At 40.6% G+C, this 24,592-nt stretch overlaps 1 protein-coding gene across 9 annotated transcripts in view; it reads right to left on the minus strand.

The window, feature by feature from the left end:
- Positions 1 to 24,592, minus strand: part of LOC135203770 (beta-glucuronidase-like) — a 41,956-nt gene that overhangs the window by 7,953 nt on the left and 9,411 nt on the right. For 5 of the 9 annotated variants that reach the window (XM_064233732.1, XM_064233731.1, XM_064233736.1 and 2 more), the window contains exons 4-11: positions 24,496 to 24,589; positions 14,995 to 15,170; positions 14,435 to 14,577; positions 14,056 to 14,264; positions 7,622 to 7,765; positions 7,148 to 7,320; positions 6,621 to 6,764; positions 2,866 to 2,953 (exon numbers count right to left, since the gene is read on the minus strand). In XM_064233732.1, the coding sequence (XP_064089802.1) occupies positions 2,866 to 2,953; positions 6,621 to 6,764; positions 7,148 to 7,320; positions 7,622 to 7,765; positions 14,056 to 14,264; positions 14,435 to 14,577; positions 14,995 to 15,170; positions 24,496 to 24,589 (1,171 nt within the window). Of the gene's footprint in view, positions 1 to 831; positions 917 to 1,627; positions 1,713 to 2,865; positions 2,954 to 6,620; positions 6,765 to 7,147; positions 7,321 to 7,621; positions 7,766 to 14,055; positions 14,265 to 14,434; positions 14,578 to 14,994; positions 15,171 to 24,495; positions 24,590 to 24,592 lie in introns of all 9 variants that reach the window. The other 4 variants (XM_064233735.1, XM_064233740.1, XM_064233733.1 and 1 more) reach the window with 2 other exon arrangements.

Genomic DNA, 24,592 nt, shown 5'->3' on the forward strand with positions numbered 1-24,592 from the left:
CCTCCCCTTTTGATCACAAAAAGTAAATATAAGAACAATGACATAAGAACACTGTTCATGCACTATACATGCCAAAAATACATTTAACGCACTATTTACAGATTCAATGGTATCAAATATTGCAACAATCTTGAACACTGATAAAAACTGAAGGGAAAATTACATAGAAAATCTTTCAACAAACAACTCCATGCAAAAACATTAAATAAATCAAGAGTTGGACATAAGCAGTTAAATTGCAAATGATGATTCCATCTTGTATTTGTAATAAGCAATTTAAGAAACAAGAAAACGCATATGCCTGTGTATGGCTATAGAAAATTGAAACTACAACGATCGTTATCTCCAACACTGACACAAAGGGCCTCTGTGAAATTCCACCACTCCTGTATTTCCTAAGTTTTCATTTCCACTAACCAACAGCATTTCGTCTGGTAGTTTTCATCCAAGTAATTTGGGTGGGACTTCATTTGCAGACAAAATTACAAATCTACAGAAAAACTTAATTAAATTCAAATTCTTGCTAAATGAAAATCTGCTCCCATCATTCCTAAGGAATATGTCTTCAAACTAAAAACTGAAAACAAACGAGGCATTTCCCACTAAAAATGAGGAAAATTCTATGCTTTATGCATTACGTAGTTGGTTCCCTTTACTCTTCATACTTTCTACACAAATTGTCTCGACTAAAGCAGTGAAATTTTTTGGCAAAATGTATATCAATGAAAACCAGAACCCAAAACTAGATTTAATTCACTAAGTGAGAGGAATCATGGCTGCCACCAATATGAGAAAGAAACTGAATATAGAAGAGAAAAAAATGCAACGTACACCAAGTTCTATTTCTTTAGGTTGACTTAAAACACAGGTAACTGGTCTTGTTGAGTCTTCTGACTTAGTTGTGTTGACAACATTGCTGAGGGTGAAGGGAGGAAATTTATAAATGAAAGCAAAGCCAAATAATACAGCAAACATTACAAAACTTGGACAAATCAGTACCCTGTTCAGTTAATAATTACAAGAAACCACATGAATCAAAGGCAACATGATTAAGGTTAAAGGTTTATGAACATGGAGACACAGCAAATGTAACAAATATAGTTTATAATCTGTACTACAAGTTACTAGTGGTAGAGTTCTCATACACATTCTCTCCTATGATCACCCTACAAGATTACTCCACCACCCTCTTGAGATACTGGTATTTGCTATATAAATGCATCAATTTTACTTCATAACTGATGTCACACAGCAATTTAATACTCTATTCCAAGACACTAAATATTACCGAAAGCCCCCTCCATTTTTTCAGCCTCATCAAGAACTTACTAACCTATTTTATGACTCACATAAAAGCAATAGTATATGTTTTCTTTCACACTGATAAAAGCCCATTTCTAGTATACAACTTTGAGAGAGATCTGCAGAGGAAGCATGTGCATTGCAGTAACTGAAATGCAATAAGGCTTATAACGCAGTTCACTGAACAAACATAAACAGAATCATTAGATGGAATCAGAAGTAGAAAATTTGTCATTCCACTACGATAGTAGAAGATCATAAGCAAAGTTGCTACCACAAAACACATTGCAACTGTATACTGATTTTAGCCTTGTCTTGCACCTACTGCAAATTCAAGTAAAGCACCCTTATTAAGGACACAGGTCACTGGACGTGTCGAGTCAGCCTCGCGCGTAGCTCCTACAACTGACCTGGGAACCATAAAATTCATCTTTATTCTCTCATCATTTACTTCAATGTCATCCCATTTTCTTATGATTTATCAAAACCACTTATAATTTGTATAATTCCAGACATTCTAAAATAGATGGTTCAACAAACATAGCCTTTTATCTACAATCATCAGCTACCGGGTAAGAATACCAGGCTATGGTCATACATTTTTTTCTTAATTTGTGCAAGAATACTTACAGTTAGACATGGATAAAATATGGACATTTCCAGAGAACTTACAAAATCTGCTAACAATTCTTTGGTACACCAGAAGAGTATGGAAGATAAACAATTTCAGATCAGTAATGATCTGGAATCATGCTCTTTGCAGCATAACTTTAGTCACTAACTTTCATACACCACAATAAAAAAACCTGAACATCCTTGCCTAACCCAATAAGAGGAGACCAATCAATATCCTACAATCAGAGAAAGGCCAAGAAGAGCCATAAATTTCTTATTAATTAATGACCTAAGTGAAGGAATAACTTCAATATACACTTCTGTGGTAATTTTACAATGTTTCTACAAATAAGTATAGTACCCTCCATTTTCTTCAGCGTGATCAAAAATCATTTTTCATGAAAAGATGGCCAAGGAAATAATAATAGCAACAAAAACATTCCTAAAGCTAAAATGCCACATAATGTATGCTTAAAAAAAAAAAACTCAAGCACACAAGTTCTTATAAAGACTACTGAGAATATTTACTGTGTATTAAGCTTCTTGGTCTGACAGCCACATAAGGATTTGATAACTTGAAGACACCAATAAACAAAATAGAACAATTGACTATTACTTCACTCTTCACAAAAAAAAAAAAGGGGTGGGGGGTGTTAACATGTAGGTACTGCAACTGTCACATTGAAGAGGTATACTTGCAATCACAAAGCCATCAGAAAATAATGTAACAAAAAATACAGCACAATGCAAAAATTAAAAAACAAATGCATTTAAACTATCAATACAATAGCAATGAAACGACCACTTGGTCTAGCACATATTCAAAAATCTCTCTCGACAAATTCTAAATTGCTCACTCCAAATTACAGTCATAATGAAGCAAAAAAAAAAAAAATCTTCACAATATCTACAGCCATTACCCAACACACAAAAAACTGAGTTACGTACAGCTAGGTCACCATTTTTGTCATAACTCAAAACACAAGTAACTGGTCGCTGGGATGAGTCTGCTTCTTTTGTAGCATTTACTACATTGCTGAAATATTTGGATGACAAATAAGTTTAAAATTAATTCTGGCCATAAGCATAACATTTCTCTAATAAAAAGAGGAGTACCAGAGTTACTACAAAACAATTAAGTAAATTTAAACCTACCCTTACACCGAAAGTCATAACAAGGATAGCATTCGAGAACATCTCTAATACACACAAAAAGGTACCAAACGATATTCATATGGCTTTAGATCACACTACAAAATTATATAGTACTGTGTTAGACTACATCTTATAAGATTAGTACTAAAGTTACTCTGAAAAATTCATGTACGCTGTGTAATTTACCACCAATCCCAAAAGCACTCCAAGCAATTAACCCAAAATAAAATGTCCTGCACCTCCACTTCTAGTCATATATCTTTAAAATAGTAACATAGATATACCCCTACTATCAATGCACCTCTACTGCCAGGGAAAAACTTCTAAATAATTTACACAGAAGAAATATACTGTCCAGTATATAACTCTAAAACCAGCAAGCAGTACGTATAACTATGAATAAAAACATACTGTCCAATCACCACTAAAAACCCCCTTCGCTTATTAAATACCTTCGCACAGTTTACTAATAACACGAACTTGGAGTAACAATTCTACCTGTACATTAGCTGAGGATATTTCTGGCCACTACACGGTTCTGTTGAAAGCTAGCATTGCTGCACTATTTTGGTGTCACTCATATACTCTCTACAGTCCACATCACTAAGAACTACATTTCCTATTTATTAAGCAAAATACTAATGCAATTTTACGTACACCATGATCCACGTTTCTGGCCTTATTTAATGCACAAGTAACAGGACGGTTATCAGGATCTTCAGCTTTGGTGGCATAAACTACACTACTGAAAATGATCAATTTAACAATGAAGGACTCTCATTACTTCCAAGAGACATATTTCTGAAGAACCTGAAATACTTTTAAATGTGCATTTGACTAAATGTTATCCAAAGGGGGCCAAATTTGAGATTTCCTCAAGGGAACTTTTTTATAGTGAGAGTTATTCTTTCAAAAGGCACTGGCGCTTCAGAGAAACTCAAAGGCTTGCAAACAAAAACACTTAACCATTCTTTACTCCTCCAGGACAAGTTCCAATGTCTTACAAGGAATTTTTAATTAATTATGTTAATAACTTCCACTAGGAATTGTACTCCCATACAGTATCTTGTTTTAGCAAACTTTTACAGTATATTACACTTGCCTCCACACACACACACACTCTTATACATATATATATATAAATGAAAAGAATAATAATTATGAATAAAGTACAGCACATTTTAACCCTCTGACGCTGAAGCGGTAAAAAAAAATTTGTCTCCCGTGTGCCGGAGGTGTTTCAGAGTGAGCGCAGAAGCGGAAAAAATATTTTTTTCAAAAAATCACAGCGCGCTTAGTTTTCAAGATTAAGAGTTAATTTTTGGCTCCTTTTTTTGTAATCGCTGAAGTTTAGTATGCAACCATCAGAAATGAAAAAAAATATCATTATCATATATAAATAATGCAATATATGATAGCGCAAAAACGAAACAAATTTCATATAATTGTATTCAAATCGCGCTGTGCGCAAAACGGTTAAAGGTAACAAGTTACTTTTTTTTCGTTGTAATGTACACTAAATTGCAATCATTTTGGTATATAACACATTGTAAAATGATAAAAGCAACACAGAGAAAATATTATCACAAAATAATGCATGAATTCGTAAAACGCGGACGTAAACAAATATTTTTTTCAAAAATTCACCATAAATCTAAATATTGTCCTAGAGACTTCCAATTTCTTTCAAAATGAAGACAAATGATTGAATATTACTATAATGTAAGAGTATTAGCTTACAATTGCAGTTTTCGACCATATCTGACGAGTTAAAGTTGACCGAATGTCGAATTTTTTTATATATATATTTTTTATATGCAATTATTTCGGAAATAAGAAAAGCTATAACCTTCAAATATTTTTTGTTTTATTCTACATGAAATTGCGCACATTTTCATATATAAAACTCTATGAAATGCCTAATATGAAACGGAGCAAATATTCCGAGAATGGTACGTACGCATTTCGGAGATTTGTGGCGGAGAATCCGCGCGCGGAGGGAAGGAAAGATTTTTTTTTTAAATTCACCATAAATCTAAATATTTTGCTAGAGACTTCGAATTTGTTTCAAGATGAAGATAAATGACTGAATATTATTCTAGACTGTAAGAGTTTTAGCTTAAAATTGCGTTTTTCGTGACCATTTCGGTAGAGTCAAGTTGACCGAGAACGTGGTTTTTTTTCTATTTATCGTGATTTATATGCAAATATTTCGAAAATGAGAAAAGCTACAACCTTCAATTATTTTTTGTTGTATTCTACATGAAATTGCGCACATTTTCATATATAAAACTTTATGTAACAGCTAATTTAAAATGGTGCAAACATTACCACAATCGCACGTATGATTTTTTCGGAAGAGTTACCGCGCGGACGTAAAGAAAATGTTATTTTTTTCATAAATTCACCATAAATCCAAATATTGTGTTAGAGACTTCCAATTTGTTGCAAAATGAAGGTAAATGCTTGAATATTAGTAGAATATAAGCGTTTTAGCTTACAATTGCGTTTTTCGACCATTTCTTTAGAGTCAAAGTTGACCGAACGTTAAAATTTTGGCAATTATCGTTATTTATATGAAAATATCTCAAAACTGATAAAAGCTACAACCATGGGTTGTTTTTAGATGTATTGTGCATGAAATTGCGCACATTTCCATATATAAAACTTTATATAACGGCTAATTTTTAAATGGTGCAAACATTACCACAATCGCATGTATGATTTTTTTCGGAAGAGTTACCGCGCGGACGTAAGAAAAAAGTTTTTTCATAAATTCACCATAAATCATAATATTGTGCTAGAGACTTCCAATTAGTTACAAAATTAAGGTAAATGATTGAATATTACTAAAATATAAGAGTTTTAGCTTACAATTGCGTTTTTCGACCATTTCGGTAGAGTCAAAAGTTGACCCGATGGTTGAAATTTTGGAATTTATCGTTATTTATATGAAAATATCTCAAAACTGATAAAAGCTACAATCATGAGTATTTTATTGTTGTATTTTACATAAAAATGCGCACATTTTCACATATAATACTTCATGTAACGGCTAATTTACAATGGTACAAAAATTATGTCAAAGTGACGAAATAATTTCCGAGATGTGTCACAGATACTTTTTAGTGCGATAAGAAAGAAATTCGCGCCTGCGTAACGATTGTAAACAAAACAACACCTTGATCCGTGAAATCCCAGCATCCCCCAAGGTGCATGATTCAAAAGTTTTAGGCTGGTAGGCCTATAAGTATTTTTCCGCGAATTTTTAAAAAAAAACTTTTGTATGTCGACGTAAAATACGTCCAGTCGGCACCCGAGAGACAAAAAATGTCGACGTAAAATACGTCCAGTCGGCGTTTAAGGGTTAAAATATCTATGCTACTATCAGCATCAGCCTCATCAAAATGCAAGTATGGATATTTTTCATTATACGTACGTCAACCTTAAAATAATGCTATACCATGCCATTTTTTGTTTTTTAAGTAAATGCAGCCCTACTCATATCAGATATTAATATAACATAGGATGCCACTTTAAACACTTACCTGAAATAATCTTTAGCAGCAGGCTGATTTGAAACTGGCTCATTGCCAACACTCCACATGATGACTGACGGACGATTCTTATCCCTTCGAACGAGTTCCTTCATAACAGTTATGTGGTTATTCATCAACTCTTCACCAAAGCCACTGCAAAAGATTGATATATGGTAATATGACACCATACACTAGACTACATCCAAACTATGATGAAACGAAATGTTAGTCAATAGTTTTTACTATAAAACTATGTACTTCTCCTGCAATACTCGGTTAAAGGCTTGCAACTTCTACACTTCATAAATTTGGAGAAGTCAATAATACTTGAAAATGAAAAAACTACTTTTAGAATGCTGAAGCTAAGAATTAAATACAATATACTAGTGCTGTTACTAAGCTAATCAACACACCAATTCCAGCCTTACATTCATGTATGAATTTTATTTTCATAAAAGTTCCTCTCACACAAACGCATCAAACAGTCCAACAAAATGCGTGTAATAAAACAAAAAGATTAAAATGAACATACATACCTGAGGCCTACTGCAGGACTTTCATCCACAATCATGATGCCTTCCTGATCAGCCATATCCATGATCTCTTCGGCATACGGATAGTGAGATGTTCGGAAGCTGTTGGCTCCAAGCCACTTCAGTAAACTGAAGTCTTTCACAATTAAAGGATAATCCACACCTTTACCCCTAATCTGAAGGCAAAAGCACAATTTTATACTCCAAAATTCATTAGTAAAACTAGCTTCTTTCTCTTACGGGATTTTGTATCTAATGTAATCTATAAAATTAGGTACGTATTTATATTTTTATATAATTTTTCATAATACATTTTATATGTCACATACTGAAAATCCAGAACCCAACATAAACTATAACGTTAAAATACACTTGTAAAATCCCGAGCATTTCAATCACCTAATTAACTCATCTATCTTGGAATTGGATTCCTATACTTAGTATATATTTTCACTAAACATTTTCACAGCAGCTTACATCAGAATCTTCATGCCTTCCACAGCCACGTAAATATGCAGGAACACCATTGATGGTGAGAGTTGTCGAGTTCCATCCAACAACACGAATTCCCACCTTCTGGGGATAAAGGTCTAGGTTTCCTTCTTCGTCAGATACGGCAACCTGTTTAGTATTGCAGAAAGTTTTAAAATATGAATATAACTTTTCACTTTATTGAAAAAATCATACACAAGAAGCACAAAGCAATAAAAATGATATTGTTATGATACAATAAAGTTTTATGCATACTTACCTGGCAGGTATATATATAGCTGTATTTTCTGAAGTCCGACAGAATTTAAAAAACTTCCGACACACGCAGTGGTCGGCCAGGTGGTTAGTACCCATTCCCGCCGCTGGGAGGCGGGTATCAGGAACCATTCCCATTTTCTATTCATAATTTTTATTTCCACTGTCCCCTGAGGGGAGGTGGGTGGGTACTTGAATATATATATATCTGCCAGTTAAGTATGAACAAACTTTATTGTATCATAACAATATCATTTTGCTCATGAACTTACCTGTCAGATATATATATATAGTTGAACCCCACCGTTGGAGGTGGGAAGGGACAGAATAGAAGGATTTTGGGACACAAATGCATGCAGATGATTTACATCTTGGTTCCACCTGTTAGCATAGCCGACTTCGTGATTACTGTCACCCAAGTCTGCTTCTGCTTTACTAGAGTTGCCAGCGAGGTATAGACCTATAAAGCTGGTGCACTCCAGATGATCTGTCAACGGGGGCGGGGGCGTGACCACAATGTGACTAGACCATATTGACCATACCATGAGGGCTAACGAAGTAAATAAAATCAAAATATATAAATTAAATATTATATCACCACCTGACCAACCTAGCCAACCAAAGTTAAATGTGTGTTTAACTAAGGACTTCAGAGTTAAGAAAAGTTTCGCCCGTTTGGTCAGCGACTCCACAACTAAATTAAGAGCTCTTCCTAACCATTTTCTACAGGATAGGATGAGTAGTACTTCTTGCCCCCAAGATTGTGTCTGCAGACACCGTATGGCCCTAGCGAGCAGCAGATCTCATATGCCATCTTCACATCTCGCAGGGAGTGTGAAGTGAACCCAGAGTTGCTTCGCTAAAACATGGTACTCAGGATGTTGCTGAGTGCCATGCTCTGTTGAAATGCTTCCGAGGCCGCGCCCTCACCTCGTGAGCATTCAGATAAAAAGCTTTCAAATCTTTGTGCAAACACAATGAAGGAGCATTTTTTGAAAGAACTCCTTAACCCTAAAACCATGTGTACTTCGATATGGGCAAGTCTGGTCTTTTTCGGAACACTGCAGATTGCCCGACTGACTTCGACTTTCTTGATTTTAAGTAGATAAAACTTGAGAGACCTGACAGGGCACAGGACTCTCTCTGGCTCCTGCCCACTAACTTGTGCCATCCTTGCTTCCAAGATCCTGGCCCAAGGACAAAAAGGGTTTCCATTCTTAGGCCATAACGAAAGGCTTAGAGAGCACACCTCCTTGTGTTCTCTAAAGCCAAAACTTGTGACGATGGCTTAAAATCTCACTAACCCTCTTTGTCGTATCTAGGGTGGTTAGAAGAAGGCCTTCCTGATCACATACAAGAAGTTAACAGGCAGGAGAGGTTCGAATGCTTTGACATCAAGAACTTCAGACTACGTCTAAGTTCCATATTGAAAGCTTCGATCCGGAAATGCACAGTCTGTACTAAAGTCAGGTGAACGACCAGTTGACCAGTCAGACGAATCAAGGACAGCAAGGCTGTACCCTGAAGACCAAAAGGCACTATTCTTAGCTGAAGGATGAGTGTCTGGACTGCCTGGGCGATTCAATCTAAGCAAACCTTGTGGGTGTATCAACGCAACCCAACGTCGTCCGCAATCGACTTCGTCAATAAGAAACTCAGGGCTACTATATGTCGCCTGATCTCGCACGAGTGTCTGACTCCGAGAAAACAGGCGAGACAAAAAGTAGATGGTGAGCTAGAATCGAGATTCCACAGACCTCAATGATCGTGAAGGTCTTTGTTGTTTGACAGATGCAAATCTGTCAAACAACATTCTCTGTTGTCTGTTCGCACTGGCAGAATTTTCAAAACTCTCGGCAACCGCGTAGACCACTGGTAGTTCAGGTGATCTCCCCCAAGTTCCCGTGGCGCTGGTACTTGGAACTATTCCCGTTTTCCTCAGATTTTCTCTGAACCCTGTCTCCTGAGGGGAGGAGGGTGGGAATTTAATTATATATACCTGCCAGGTAAGTATGCATAAAACTTTATTGTATCATAACAATATCATTTTTATGCATGACACTTACCTGGCAGGTATATATATAGCTGATTGACACATTTGGAGGTGGGTCACAGACAGCAACATCGTCATAATTCAAAATTAACTAATTTTTAAAATTATTTATTAAGTTCCTTACCTGCTAAGGTAGCTGACTTCGTAGGTCCTGCCTCTTAGCCTGCTAAACCTTAGTAGCTCTCAACTAGGATGTGACCTGTTTGTTGAGAAAGCTAATAACAAGGGTCTGACAACTGGACGGGACCAATTTGTTGACAGGAAACCCTAGCCCTCTCTTACCAGGGGCATTCATGCTAGGATAAGTTAGACCACCTGAACCACACACAAAGCTAACGTAACACATTACACTTCACATACTGAAGAGGAAATAACCCTCTCAGACAACCATAAAAAGAACACCACTTAATTAAAATACCTAGCATGTTAGTAATCTATCGTTGCTGCCGTCGATCGAGACGATTCGTACGGACTTTTGCAATCCTGTAACGAACCTCTAGATGATCGTTACATTCTACGCCTGTTGTTATAATAGGCTCTTTCTCGTAAACTCGAGCAGGGACCGAGAGAAGATACTTCTTAAGATATGAGAGAGCTGTGGAATATCAGCGTTGATGTGGACCACTGGTTCCAAAAACTCGTTTCGAGGACTGGAGGGACGACCGAATTGCATTTACTTCTTTCAGATTAAGATCCAGGACATCTGAAACACTATCCAGATGTCCGGCACCTTCTTTCTATCATGACGCACTGAGAGATGTTCAGAATAATTCCTAGATCTTGAATAATATTTTCAGTTTCCCGGTAGGAAAAAACTGTGGTCTGAATTGCAGTCTATTCGGGGAAACAAACTTCTTCAGGAAGGAAATGGTCCCCAGCAAGCTCATCCATTCCCTCCCCGAGTATACTTACTTCCCTATAAGGCTGCGCTTTGCCTAAGCAGGAGAGCATATAAAAGTGCAATGTTGCGGTAGACTCGTAGTTCTATACCGTGCGGTAACGAGCACCGAAAGGATTAAGAGATAACTCTGTTGAACATAGTAAGGCAAAACTAATGCAACGTTTATTCATTCACGTAAGAAATCCCCTCAATCTTAGGCTAAAGTCCGTGATTGTAGGACAGAGATACAGTTTAGTCAGTCAATCCCGCAGGAGAGACGTAACCGCCAGCACAGAGATACGGTTAGTCAGTCAATCCCGGCAGAGAGAGAGATGTAACCTACAGGGCATGACAGCGCACGATCTGTTACTGGCTCGGTTTGGAAGTTTGGAACTTGGACAGTCAGACACAGCAGCAGCCAGCAGCTTACGAACGTCGTCTCTCAACTTTATGTCTGGGTTGCCAGCTACCCTATTCTACGAAGAAATAGGTCCGTTATTTTTTAACAAAAAGAGACTCTCAAGCTGGTATATTTAAGCGAAACAGAAAACGCTAAATATATAGATGCGTTTGTGTCGTCAGAACACTACCATACAACGGTAAAAGATAAATCGGAAACTCCTGGAAGGCTGCAGGGAGTGACGATTAAATGTCCTTAAAATAGTAGACAATAGACCTCTCGGTTGCCATCCGAAGAGGTAACTACAGCAAGCGTGTATGACTTGAACCAACCAGTAGTAAAATAACGCAAGGCAAAAAATTTTATTATATCACAATAAAGTTTGTTCATACTTACCTGGCAGACATATATATAGCTGAATTCGGAAATACAGCTACATACATATCTGACAGGCAAGTTTCATGAACAAAACTTAGAGAATCGAAGCAGACAGCTCAAGCTTCTTAAGATACTGGACATAAGCGTTCATTGACGTAGTCTACAAGTCTATTTCTTGTACGAGTCTGCGAATGAGGAAGGAGAGCTCTTCCGAACCTTGTCCTTATTCGCTTACGCAATATCAAGTTAATGAGATGTTTGTCAATGAGAACTAACCCATTAACGGTACAGAGAGATATTTTGTCAATGAGGGGAGACCCACTTACTTGACAAAACGATAGTATATTGTCAATGGGGGAAAGTCACTGAATTGACAAAACGTAATCCAGGAAGTCGAGCCTTTTATTTTTCGATTCCCGTCTCAAACAAGGAAGGGACAAGAATCCTGTTAAGAGACTGGGCTTACGGTAGGTAGAACGACGATGCTCAATCGGCATGGAAGTCTCGACTAGAAACTAACAAAATCTATCATCTGAAAAACCCTTTCAGATGGTCTAAAAAGCTTTAAATTTATTGGCAGTATGGCAAAGGAAGTCCTGTCTTGCGCTTTCCTGAAGAGCGTCCTTTTGATGAGTGCCTTTGCAAGAATCCTACTGAACGTTGCCGAAAATCCTGACGTTCAGGACGTCGAGCCTTTACATAACCCGTAACTGTCTTATCTCAAAGTCTTGACTGAGGTAGAGAAAACGAGATCTTCCCTTGAGCTTTCCTTAACTCCATCCACCTTTGCGAAAAGCAATATAATATTGACAGAGACCTCTTGAATTCACGAAACCCGAGGTCTTGCTGGGTTTCGAAGACGAAGTTCTGTTCACTTTCTTGAGGCTCAAATCTTAACAAGAGCTTGAAGAGTTCCACAGAAACGTTCTGGTGCGCGCTCGGCGTCCACTGGCGAGGACTCGGCGTCCTGGTGCGCGCTCGGCGTCCACTGGCGAGGACGCTCGGCGTCCTGGTGCGCGCTCGGCGGCCACTGGCGAGGACGCTCGGGCGTCCACTGGTGAGTGCGTCCATCCGAGCGTCCTGTTCAAGCCGATCGTCCAAATAAGCGTGCAGAAAAGCGTCACGCTCCTGACAGGCGTCAAAACAAGCGAGAGAAACTGCCTTCTTTTTCCTATTTCTTGGTGGAAAGAAGTACACGTGATCAGGCAACTTTCGCCTTCTTACTTCTCACAGAAACACATAACGAGGGAGAAGGGACGTGAAGCGTCCTCTTCTATAAAGCTTCTTAGAGGGCGCGAGTCCTTCCGAGAGCTCCAACCCTTGTGCGGGGAGGACGCCTCGGAGGACGAGAAGCAATCCTTCAGGATTCGTGCATGTGCACGCACTTTGGCAGTCTGGGGATTTTCATCAGAAACTGCCGAAGGCACGCCAGATCGGTGGGGTTCCCTGTAACCCTCCTTCGGCTTTCGACATGCCCTCTCCCTTGGTTCTGGGAGTTCGACAGAGGTCTAGACCTAGAGGCGTTATAAGGCCGATCTGACGCACCCTCCACTACACAAGGGGCACTGTCACTGCACTTAGCCACTTCACTATTGCTCTCTAAAGCAAGCACTTTCGATTCTAAGTTACGAATCGAAATAGTATAAGAGAAAGGGCAATAACCTCTACAGACACTGTTTTAGGGCCCGAAGGCAACATTACAGGGTTAGGCGTAACAAAAACAGAAGTAGAACTCTTCACAACAATGAAGGAGAGCGATCACCTCTCGCAGACATAGTCATAACCCGTAGGCCATACTACAGCGTTAGGTTAGGCAAAATAAAGTCTACCGGAAGGTTAGCAGTATCACTACCCTGACTTTCGTAATTGATTAATTGCGTACATACTAAACAAACTTTTTCCTTACGGAATTAGACACGTTTACTGATTAATTGCGTACATATGAATCATACTTTTTCCTTACGGAAATAGACATGTTTACTGATTAATTGCGCCCCCCAAGTGCGGAACTACCGAAGCTTTCGGTAGCCACACCCTATCTTTGCAGACAACACCCTCTGAAACTAGCCTAACTAGATTCAGATATCTTATGCAAAAATGAATCAAATTCAAATCAATTTAAGATAGCGTATGCCTAGCCACAAATCCAAGTAAATAAATTAAAAGACAATTAGGATACTTAGCGGCAAATGAAGTTTCCAAAATCCTAAGCCGGAGGTACTGAAAACAGGTGTTTTCAGTACCGGCGACAGAAAATTTATGAATAGAAAATGGGAATGGTTCCTGATACCCGCCTCCCAGCGGCGGGAATGGGTACTAACCACCTGGCCGACCACTGCGTGTGTCGGAAGTTTTTTAAATTCTGTCGGACTTCAGAAAATACAGCTATATATATACCTGCCAGGTAAGTGTCATGCATAAAACTATAATTTCAGAGAGACAGAAAAGCTTACAATCATTGTATACTGGTATCCAGGGTTTTCGTCCATGAGGTATGGCCACCACAAAGTTGCATTTTCAACTTTGATAGAGCCAACACAGCCCATAGCGCTCTTAACATGCGCACCATTTTTATCAAGCAGTTTAATAGAGCAACCACTCGCCCGAAGTGAAGTTTTTCTTGCATCAAGCGACTCGTATGTTATATTGTAACTGATGATTCCTGTAAAATGAATCATGTTTTACATTTAAATATCAATCCTCTTTGTTAGTAGAATGGAATCCACTCAAGTCAATTTTTTCCATGTTCCTTAACTCCTGTACATGTAAATAAAACTTGAAATCTGCACTGTAACTAATATAACAATCATTAAGAGCTTGATGTTTACTTACCGTCAGTTCCATCAATGTCTGTGGTAACGACAATATCATCAATGTAAGTGCGAGGAGTAGTGTAGATGTACACAGGACGATGTATTCCAGCATAATTTGTAAAGTCAAAGTTATATTCTTGAACAAAATAACCATCAGGGTACCTGGAATGTTTAGCATTTTTAAAACGTTCAACAATAAATATATTTCCACTGATCTATTCTATATAACACAGAGTCTAAAATATTTTATGAATAAGTTCAAGCAATATGGTTGATTTGAAATGAAACAATCTGATCCTCCTAGACTTACCAAACAGTGGTGCCAAATCATACAGAAGCTGATCCAGGATAAAACCAAATTTCACAAATATCAATTTAATCAGCTCGCAAAATGACAGAACAATTCTTTTTCTCTATATTTAATTTAAGGTTTGTTTTCATGTGCCAGTATGGAGTTACTAAGATTAGTATTCTTAAAAGATGGGTACAAAAACCTATTCTAAAAGATGGGAACAAAAACCTATTCCAAAAAAAGTTAGATGCAACTAACTCTGCAAAAACAGACAAGAGGCTTTTTACCTTGTTGGGTCATTCTTGTAAACTATTTTTCCTTGGGGCACAGTGGTAGGAGTGAGGGTATTGTTGATAGCCACAGTAATGAGGTTTTCTTGACCATACACCACACCAGTTGTTATTTCTGCCATAACTGGAAGATGCCCACCTTCATGAGCAGTTAGGAACTTGCCGTTCAAGTACTGTGATAATATAAAGCATACATAAGTATTGCATCATCTAGTAATGTACTTAAATTAATATGTACTGCCTCGCATCGGGGAATACAGCTATGTACACTCGGCAAGGAAAGTCAGGATACAGTTTTCATTAGCTTTCATTCATCAAATTTCCCATTTGTTTTAACTGAAAAGACATAATGTTGCTAAATTTACTCTAGACTATGAATACATTGCAAATTATATCATATAAGTTAAAACTGCAAAACAAAACCGTTCAGATACTTAAAACACGATATACGTCCGAAGTAATTGGAATTTCTCGGTTGGATTCGTTCATAGACATCCGGTAGATAGAATGTGAATTTCTGATTGTATTATTATGTATTACGACGACAATATTTGCTCGTTTTCCTTCATGAACGCGAATATTATTGCATCATTGTATGTGGTGAATGTAATTATTTTAGTTTCTACAAATTTATATTTGTATTCCAAAGCATTTAAAGTTAGCTGACGTCAATGGCAGTCAGTGTTGCAACGGCTAAGGTAGGTTGAGCAAATCTAGTTGCATCCACAAGACCGAAGCTGCCGTCTTTAAAAATAAATCTTTATCAAGGTTAAAGTAGTATGTCACCTCAAAAGATGTTCAGGCTAGGCTCCCATTACAAAGCAGTTTGTAGTTAGCTTACATGACTGCATTACATTGCCGCAAGGGTCCAAGATCTCCCAGCACTTCAGGATTGTTTGCACGATATAAAACTTTAATTGCCTGTGCAATATATATTGAGTTATTTGTGGTAATAAATATTTTTTACTTAACACAGCTTTTTTCATGAATGATTTTTGGATGAAACCCGATTTTCAAAAGTACAGACTATATCAAGAGAGCAAGAATAACGGCAGCCTGTGTTTGAAATTTTCCACATCTTTTTACAATTTTTGAATGTTATGGCAACTGTCGAATGAAATCAAGATTAGGATATGAGTTTCTTAAGACCTGTCCACACTAGGAAACATTGTTTGCAAACTGTCTGCAAATAATGTTTCCTGATGTGGATGGGCCTTTAGAGAATTAACTTGAATACTAAGATCCTTCAATTCATCTAGCATAGTGCAGCATGATCTTGGCAGCCATATCACCGTGTTTCCCAGGTATCTGTGCACCGACCCACCACTCTTTCTTCTGCCTTTCCCCATCACAATCTGTCACCAATACTATAATTCTCTCTCTCTCTCTCTCTCTCTCTCTCTCTCTCTCGCTCTCTCCTCTCTCTCTCTCTCTCTCGTCTCTCTTCTCTCCTCTCTCTCTCTCTCTCCTCTCTCTCCACTTCTAAAACATACTTTAAAAATGTTATTGTTATTATACAATTAAGTTTGTTCATACTTACCTGGCAGATATATATATAGCTGTATTTTCTGACGTCCGACAGAAATTTCAAAACTCGCGGCACACGCAGTGGGCGGCCAGGTGGTAGTACCCATTCCCGCCGCTGGGAGGCGGATATCAGGAACCATTCCCATTTTCTATTCATATTTTTTATTAATGCCTCTGTCTCCTGAGGGGAGGAGGGTGGGCACTTTAATTATATATATCTGCCAGGTAAGTATGAACAAACTTAATTGTATAATAACAATAACATTTTGTTCATGCCACTTACCTGACAAGATATATATATAGCTGAATCCCACCTTCGGATGGTGGGAAGAGGACAGAATAGGATTTTTTGGGAAACTTAAATTAAGTAGATGATATACATCTTGGTTCCTTACCTGTTTGCAAAGTAGACTATGTGATTACTGTCACGTAAGGCTGCTTTTGCTTAATCACAGAGTTGCCAGCCAGGTGGAGACCTGTAGTGCTGGTGCGCTCTGGATGATCTGTCAACGGGTGCGAGACCTCAGCGTGACAAGATCATCGAGGCCATACAAATGAGGGCAACGAAGCAACTGACCACCACCTGACCAACTATACACAAAACCCCTTAACACTAACTAAATGATGGGAGATCTTCACAAAAGACTCACCACAACCTAAAAACACAACAACCTAACTTAAACCTAACTAGGAATAGGGAAAGAGCTACTTCCGGACCCAATACTGTGTCCGCAGAAACGTATGGTGGCCCCAGTGCATTACAATCGTCATAGATCGTTCTCACATCCCTTAGGTAATGTGAGGCGAAGACGGAGTTGCTCCTCCAAAGGTGCAATCAAGGATGTCCTTGATTGACATGTTCTTTTGGAAGGCAAGAGAGGTAGCGACGGCTCGTACTTCGTGCGCTTTTACTCGGAAGAGGCTCAAATCAGTCTTCTGGAAAGATGAATGAGCCTCCCGAATGGTGTCCCTTAGAAAGAAAGCCACAGCATTCTTCGATAAAGGTAACTCTGGCCTCTTCACAGAGCACCAGAGGTTACCTGAGGGACCTCTTACCTCTTTAGTTCTATGCACGTAGAACTTGAGAGCCCTTACCGGGCAAAGGACTCTCTCTGGTTCTTGGCCCACCAGACTTGACATACCCTTGATCTCGAAAGTCTTCGGCCAAGGGTTCGAAGGATTTTCATTCTTCGCCAAGAAAGATGGGTTCAACGAGCAGACAGCATTGTCCCCTTTGAAGCCCATTAACTTGCTAAACGCTTGAATTTCACTAACTCTCTTAGCCGTCGCAAGAGAAGTTAGGAAAAGAGCCTTCCTTGTCAGGTTTCGAAGAGACGCTGTCTGAAGCGGTTCGAAAGTGTTCGACATAAGGAATTTCAGGACTACATCCAGATTCCATGATGGAGGTCTCATTTGAGGGAACCTTCGAGGTCTCGAAAGACTTCAAAAGGTCATGAATATCCTTGTTGTCAGACAGGTCTAGGCCTCTGTGCCTAAAAACCGCTGACAACATGCTTTTGTATCCCTTGATGGTAGGGACCGCTAATTTCTGCACATTTCTGAGAAATAGCAGAAAATCAGCTATCTGGTTCACAGAGGTCGAGGAAGAGGAAACTCCCTCCTTTTTACACCATGCCCTGAAGGAAGCCCACTTCGACTGGTAAACAGCTCTTGTGGAAGCACGTCTCGCCTGTGCGATTGCTCTCGCAGCTGCTTTCGAAAAACCTCTCGCTCTGGCCAACTTTTCGATAGTCTGAACGCAGTCAGACTCAGAGCGGAGAGGTTTTGGTGAAACCTTTCGAAGTGAGGCTGTTTGAGTAGATCTTTCCTCCAGGGCAATGTCCTTGGAAAGTCTACAAGGAAAGACATGACCTCTGTGAACCATTCTCTCGCTGGCCACATCGGAGCGATCAGGTTAACCTTGTCCCTTCCGAGGCCGCAAACTTCCTCATGACTTCCCCCAGAATCTTGAATGGTGGGAAGGCATATAGGTCTAGGCCCGTCCAATTCCAAAGCAAAGCGTCTACCGCGATTGCTTCTGGATCCAGGACCGGGGAGCAGTAAAGAGGAAGTCTCTTGTTCCTTGACGTTGCGAATAAGTCGACCAGTGGACGTCCCCACAGCGTCCACAGGTCTCGACAAACGTCCTCGTGCAAGGTCCTATTTCCGTCGGAAGGACTTGGTCTCGACGACTGAGGAGGTCTGCCCTGACGTTCTGCACTCCTGCAATGAATCTCGTCAGGATAGTCACCTTCTTTCTTTTTGCCCACAGCAGAATCTCTCTCGCTAGGGAGTACAACGTTCTGGAGTGTGTTCCTCCCTGGTTTTTTAAATAAGCGAGTGCTGTGGTATTGTCCGAGTTTATCTGAACAATCTTGTTTTCCAAACTCTTCTCGAAGAACTGCAGGGACAGAAAGACTGCTGCCAGTTCTTTGACATTTATATGCCAGGCTACCTGTTCCCCTCTCCAGGAGCCTGACATTCCTTCCCCCCTAGTGTTGCTCCCATCCTGTGATGGAAGCGTCTGAAAACAACACTAGGTCGGGGCTCAAAAGACTTAGGGACACGCCCTCTTGAAGCTTCTGAGGGTCCAACCACCATCTTAGATGGTTCTTGATAGGAATCGATATTCTCAATACTGCATTGAGATCGTCTTTGGCCTTCCACTCGTCTGCCAAGAAGAATTGGAGAGGCCTGATGTGCAGTCTTCCCAAGGAAACAAACCTTTCCAGCGAGGAAATGGTCCCCAGCAGACTCATCCATTCCCTCGCCGAGCAAGTCTCTTTCCTTAGAAAGGCTGAGATCTTTTCTAAGCCTAGCCGCTGACGTTCCTGGGACGGAAACGCTCGAAAAGCCACTGAATCCATCTGAATCCCCAGATACACGATGGGACTGTGTTGGGTCAGATGCGACTTTTCGAGGTTGACCAGAAGTCCCAGGGACTTCGCTAAGGCTAAAGTGAACTGCACATCCTTCAGACACTTCTCTCTCAACGACGCTCTGATCAGCCAGTCGTCGAGGTATAGGGAAACTCTTATTCCCGAAGAGTGTAGCCACCTCGCTACATTCTTCATCACCACTGTGAACACCATTGGAGCCGTGGTCAGTCCGAAGCACATAGCTCTGAACTGCCATACTTTGTTGTTCAAGACAAATCTTAGATACTTTCTTGAAAGAGGGTGGATCGGGATGTGGAAGTACGCGTCCTGCAAGTCTAAGGATACCATCCAGTCGCCCGGTCTCAAAGCTCCCAGAACAGAATGAGGCGTCTCCATCGTGAATTTGATCTTTTCCACGAAAAGATTGAGCCTGCTCACATCTAGAACTGGACGCCAACCTGACGACTGCTTTGGTACCAGGAAGATTCTGTTGTAAAAACCTGGAGACTGCAGGTCCGCGACTTGTTCCACCGCTCTTTTGTCGATCATCTGTTGAAGAAGATCGAACAAGACTTTCTTCTTTTCTCCTTGATAGGATGGAGAAAGGTCTCTGGGAGTCGTAGAAAGAGGAGGAAGTTCCAAAAAGGGGATCTTGTACCCCTGCTCCACGATCTTGAGGGACCAAGAGTCCGTGTCTCTCTCTCTCCACGCTCCCGCAAAATACTTCAGTCTGGCTCCGACTGGTGTCTGAAGGACATGCTTTTCACTTGGAAGGCTTTGGCTTAAAGGAAGCTCTTCCTCGTGAAAACCCTCTCCCTCGAGGAGCTGCTCTCGAGGGGGAGCCCCACGAAAGGGCTTAACTTTCTTCGGCGGACGAACTGCAGCCGAAGAGGTTGAAGGTACGGCTGACCGTCTAGTAGACTGGGCCAAAAGGTCCTGAGTAGCCTTCTCTTGTAAGCTGTTCGTCAGGTCCTTAACCAAAGTCTGGGGGAAGAGATGATTCGAAAGAGGCGAAAACAACAAATCTGCTTTCTGAGCTGGCGTCACCGAACGAGCTGTGAAATTGCACAGCAAAGCTCTCTTTTTTAGTAAAGCTGTTCCAAAGTGAGATACGAGCTCCTCCGAACCATCCCTGACTGCTTTGTCCATACATGCTAACACGTTGGACAGCTCCCCCAGACTAAGAGATTCTGGGCTTCTCGCTTGCATATCCAGAACTCCCAAACACCAGTCAAGGAAGTTGAAGACTTCCAGCGTCCTGAGCAGACCCTTCAAATGATGGTCAGTCTCCGACGCGGTCCAAGTTACCTTGGCAGAGGGTAAAAGCGACCTCCTCTGCAAATCCACAAGGCTGGAGAAATCTCCCTGAGCAGAAGAAGGGATACGAATTCCCACTTCATCTTTGGTTCTATACCAAATGCCCCCTTTTCCACTAAGTCTAGTAGGAGGTAATGCGAAGGTCGTCTTACCTTGCTCTCTCCTTCGTATCATCCAGTCCTGGAGCTTTTTGAAAGCACGTTTTGTTGATAGAGAAGTCTTCATCTCTACAAACTCCGGGATTTTCCCAGTTTTAGATGAGGAAAACTGCGAAGGAGGAGACTTGGGAGCTGCGGGCTGAAATTTATCTTCAAACAAAGACCGCAAGAGTCGTACGAGGACCTTATAGTCCGAGATAGAAGGGGCTGTAGCAGGTTCCTCTTCAGCCGATTCGGCAGAATTACTTAGCTCTCCTTCTTCTCTAAACGGAAGAGGAGACCGTCTGTCAGGAGAAGGCGTCCTAATGGCGGGTCTTGGCTTTATCAAAGGACCCCTATCCTTGATAGATGCAGCCTTAATACGGCTGTCTTCTTTATGACGCTTACTGCTCGTTGACGGTAGAGCGTCCTGATGAGGACGAGCGTCCTCAGCGCCTTCCGCAGCAGTCTCACCTGCTCGAGAAGCGTCCTTACATTTCTTCGCTGGTATACGTGCCTGTGCACGTAAACTAGCGTCTGGGGGAAAGACTTCTTGATCAGAATCCCCAAAAACATCTTGAAAGGAGGTCTGAACGTCCTGCGAGGCTTCCTGCCAAGCGTCCTGTCTAGCGTCCTGGTGAGCGTCCTGCCGAGCGTCCTGTCCTAGCGACCTGGCGAGCGTCCTGACGAACGTCTTGCCTAGCGTCCTGCCAAGCGTCCTGACGAACGTCCTGCTTAGCGTCTTGCCAAGCGTCCTGACGAGCGTCTTGACAAGCGTCCTGACGAGCGTCTTGCCCAACGTCCTGCCGAACGTCCTCGTACAGAGCGTCCTCCTCAAAAGCGTCCTGACGTAACGTCCTTCTAGCGGACGAACGAGATCTACGAATCGCCGAAGGAGAAGCGATCGGCGAACGAGACGAAGTCGGAGAAGGCGAAGGAGACTGCTTAGTCCTCTTGACAGGCAGTCTAAGGTCCTTCCTTCGCTTAGGCTCGACTGCTGCTGGGCGAGTCCTCTGAGCCATAAGCGAGGATAGCTGGTCCTGAAGGGACAAAAGAATGTTCTTCGTCGGGGAAGAATGAGCAGAGGAAGCAGGACTGATCCTGTGAGAAGACGAGGGGCGAGGGGACGCCTCCTTCCTTCTCACAGGTACAGCTACCTGTTTCTCAGGTGTACGCGCCTGTGCACGCAACCTAGCGTCCTCATCGGAGGAAATCCTACCTCTCTTCTGAGGCGGAAAGACATCATAAGCGTCTTCCGACGAAAGCGGCGAAAGAGGACGTGAAGCGTCCTCCGCAATAAACGTCCTCTTTAACGGACGAGAGTCTCTCCGAGCGCTCCACCCACCCCTTGCGCGGGGAGGACGCTTCGGAGGACGAGAAGCACTCTTTCAGGACGCGTGCTCGTGCACGGTCCTTGGCAGCCTGGGTCTTTGCTACATGGTCTGCCGAAGGGACGCCAGATCGGTGGGAAGCCCCCGTAACCCTCTTGCGGCTTTCGACATACCTCCTCCCTGGGTCTTGGGAGTCTGATAGAGGTCTAGGCCTAGAGGCATTATGGGGCCGATCTGACGCCCCCTCCACAACACTGGGGGCACGATCACACACTTGCACCGAGCCAGTTTCTAAGGCTTTCACTTTGTTCTCCAGAGTGCGAAGAGACTCCAAAATCATAGAGAGAGCATTCGCTTCTCCCGACACAGAATCAGAGCCCGAAGGCAACACAGGTTTAGGGGTTGTAAACACTACAGGTGTTAGTGCAGGAGAGATGTTAGTCTTACCTTTGGAAGAACCACTCCTTGAGGAAGACCTCCTGATCCTATCGCGCTCCAATTTAAGGCGATAGGACTCATATACTCTCCATTCATCATCAGTCAATTTCTCACATTCATTACACCGATGATCAATCAAACAATTAAGCCCCCTACAACTCATACATACTGTGTGGGGGTCTACCGATGCTTTCGGTAGCCTCACCTTACAATCAGCCCTCACACACACTCTGAAACTCACAACACTTGATCCAGACATATCTTATAGAGAAAAGTCAATCCAAAATCAAAAAACGGTCCACTATCGCGCACGCCAATTCAACAATCCAATTCAATACCAAAAAAATCAATCAGATACTTAAAAGCGAGTCAATTTCCAAAAAATCCTGAGCAGAGGTCTGTAAACAGATGTTTACCGACCGGCGACAGAAAAAAATATGAATAGAAAATGGGAATGGTTCCTGATATCCGCCTCCCAGCGGCGGGAATGGGTACTACCACCTGGCCGCCCACTGCGTGTGCCGCGAGTTTTGAAATTTCTGTCGGACGTCAGAAAATACAGCTATATATATATCTGTCAGGTAAGTGGCATGAACAAAATATATATTACCACTCAATCTCCCAAAGAAAATATAATGAAATTAAGTAGTTATAAATAGGCCTATGCTTTCACGTAAGCCCATTCTGCTCTCTCTCTCTCTCCCAACTTTTAATATACACTTGAAAAAATGTTATCACTCTCTCTCTCCCAACTTTTAATATACACTTGAAAAAATGTTATCACTCAATCTCTCAAAGTAAATTTAATGAATCAAGTATCTATATAGATAGGCCTATGCTTGCGCACTCTCTCTCTCTCTCTCTCTCTCTCTCTCTCTCTTCCAAGTTTCTTTCCCCATCACCAAATCTCTCTCTCTCTCCCCACTTTTGAAAAATTTGAAAAAATATTATCATTTAATCTCTCAAAGTAAATATAATGAATTAAGTATCTATTGATAGGGCTATGCTTGTGCTCTCTCTCTCGTCATAATATTTCATTATTTACTGTATTGTTCTTCACAATTTCCACAAGTACTGCCCAAATTTTAAAACATTTTCTCTCATTGTTTAAGATCAGTCTTCAATATCGCATGAATTTTACATCAGTTTAGTGTCAAACATTACTTATAAGTAATGTTTCACTGTAGGTTTTAAAAGAGGATGATTAATATTCTACGCTGAACTGACGTTACCAAACCAACATTAACGAATAATAGAGAGCCTGTTTCTAGATTAAAGTATAAATGATTATAGGACTTCTACAGAATCTTTATGGTGTAAAGTTAATGGAAATCTAGAAAGTAACAAACACTATGATTTTGAAGCCTCGTCCCCTTTCTAGAATTACCAGGTGTGGTATTATTAAGCAATATATGTCCGAAGATTTAAAAAAACTGTATCCTGACTTTCCTTGCCAATAACATATCTATTCGTGCAAAGCCTACTTTCTTTAGGGTGAAACTTTAAACAAAAATATATCTATAAAATATCTCCAACATGATTTGACTGAATCTGACATATATAACTAGCATTGCAACTAATTATAATTTGATACCAAGAAAATCCTGATGTACATAGCATTAAAAATCTTAATAAATTAACTTTTACCTGTATTCAATGAAAAAAAAAAAAAAGTTATTTACTGATATCCTAGTTTACAAAAACCCTCACTCTTGTAAGAGGAGAATAAATTAATTATATCACTAATATTTTGATTAACTATATATCCTTAGATTTGACACTAATTGCTTATTTACAAATAAATCATAACCTTAAAAAGTACAGATTGAAAAACTTCTGTAAAGGTAATCATAAACACATTATACTTACAATCATGGCATTGTAATGGGCAGATCCTAAACGCAAAACGACTCTCTGTTTGTCAGCCTGCCAGCGTTGAGGCACAATGAAAGTGCGATCATACCTG

Source organism: Macrobrachium nipponense, chromosome 36 (assembly GCF_015104395.2).
Source record: "Macrobrachium nipponense isolate FS-2020 chromosome 36, ASM1510439v2, whole genome shotgun sequence".
NCBI classification, from domain to species: Eukaryota; Metazoa; Arthropoda; class Malacostraca; order Decapoda; family Palaemonidae; genus Macrobrachium; species Macrobrachium nipponense.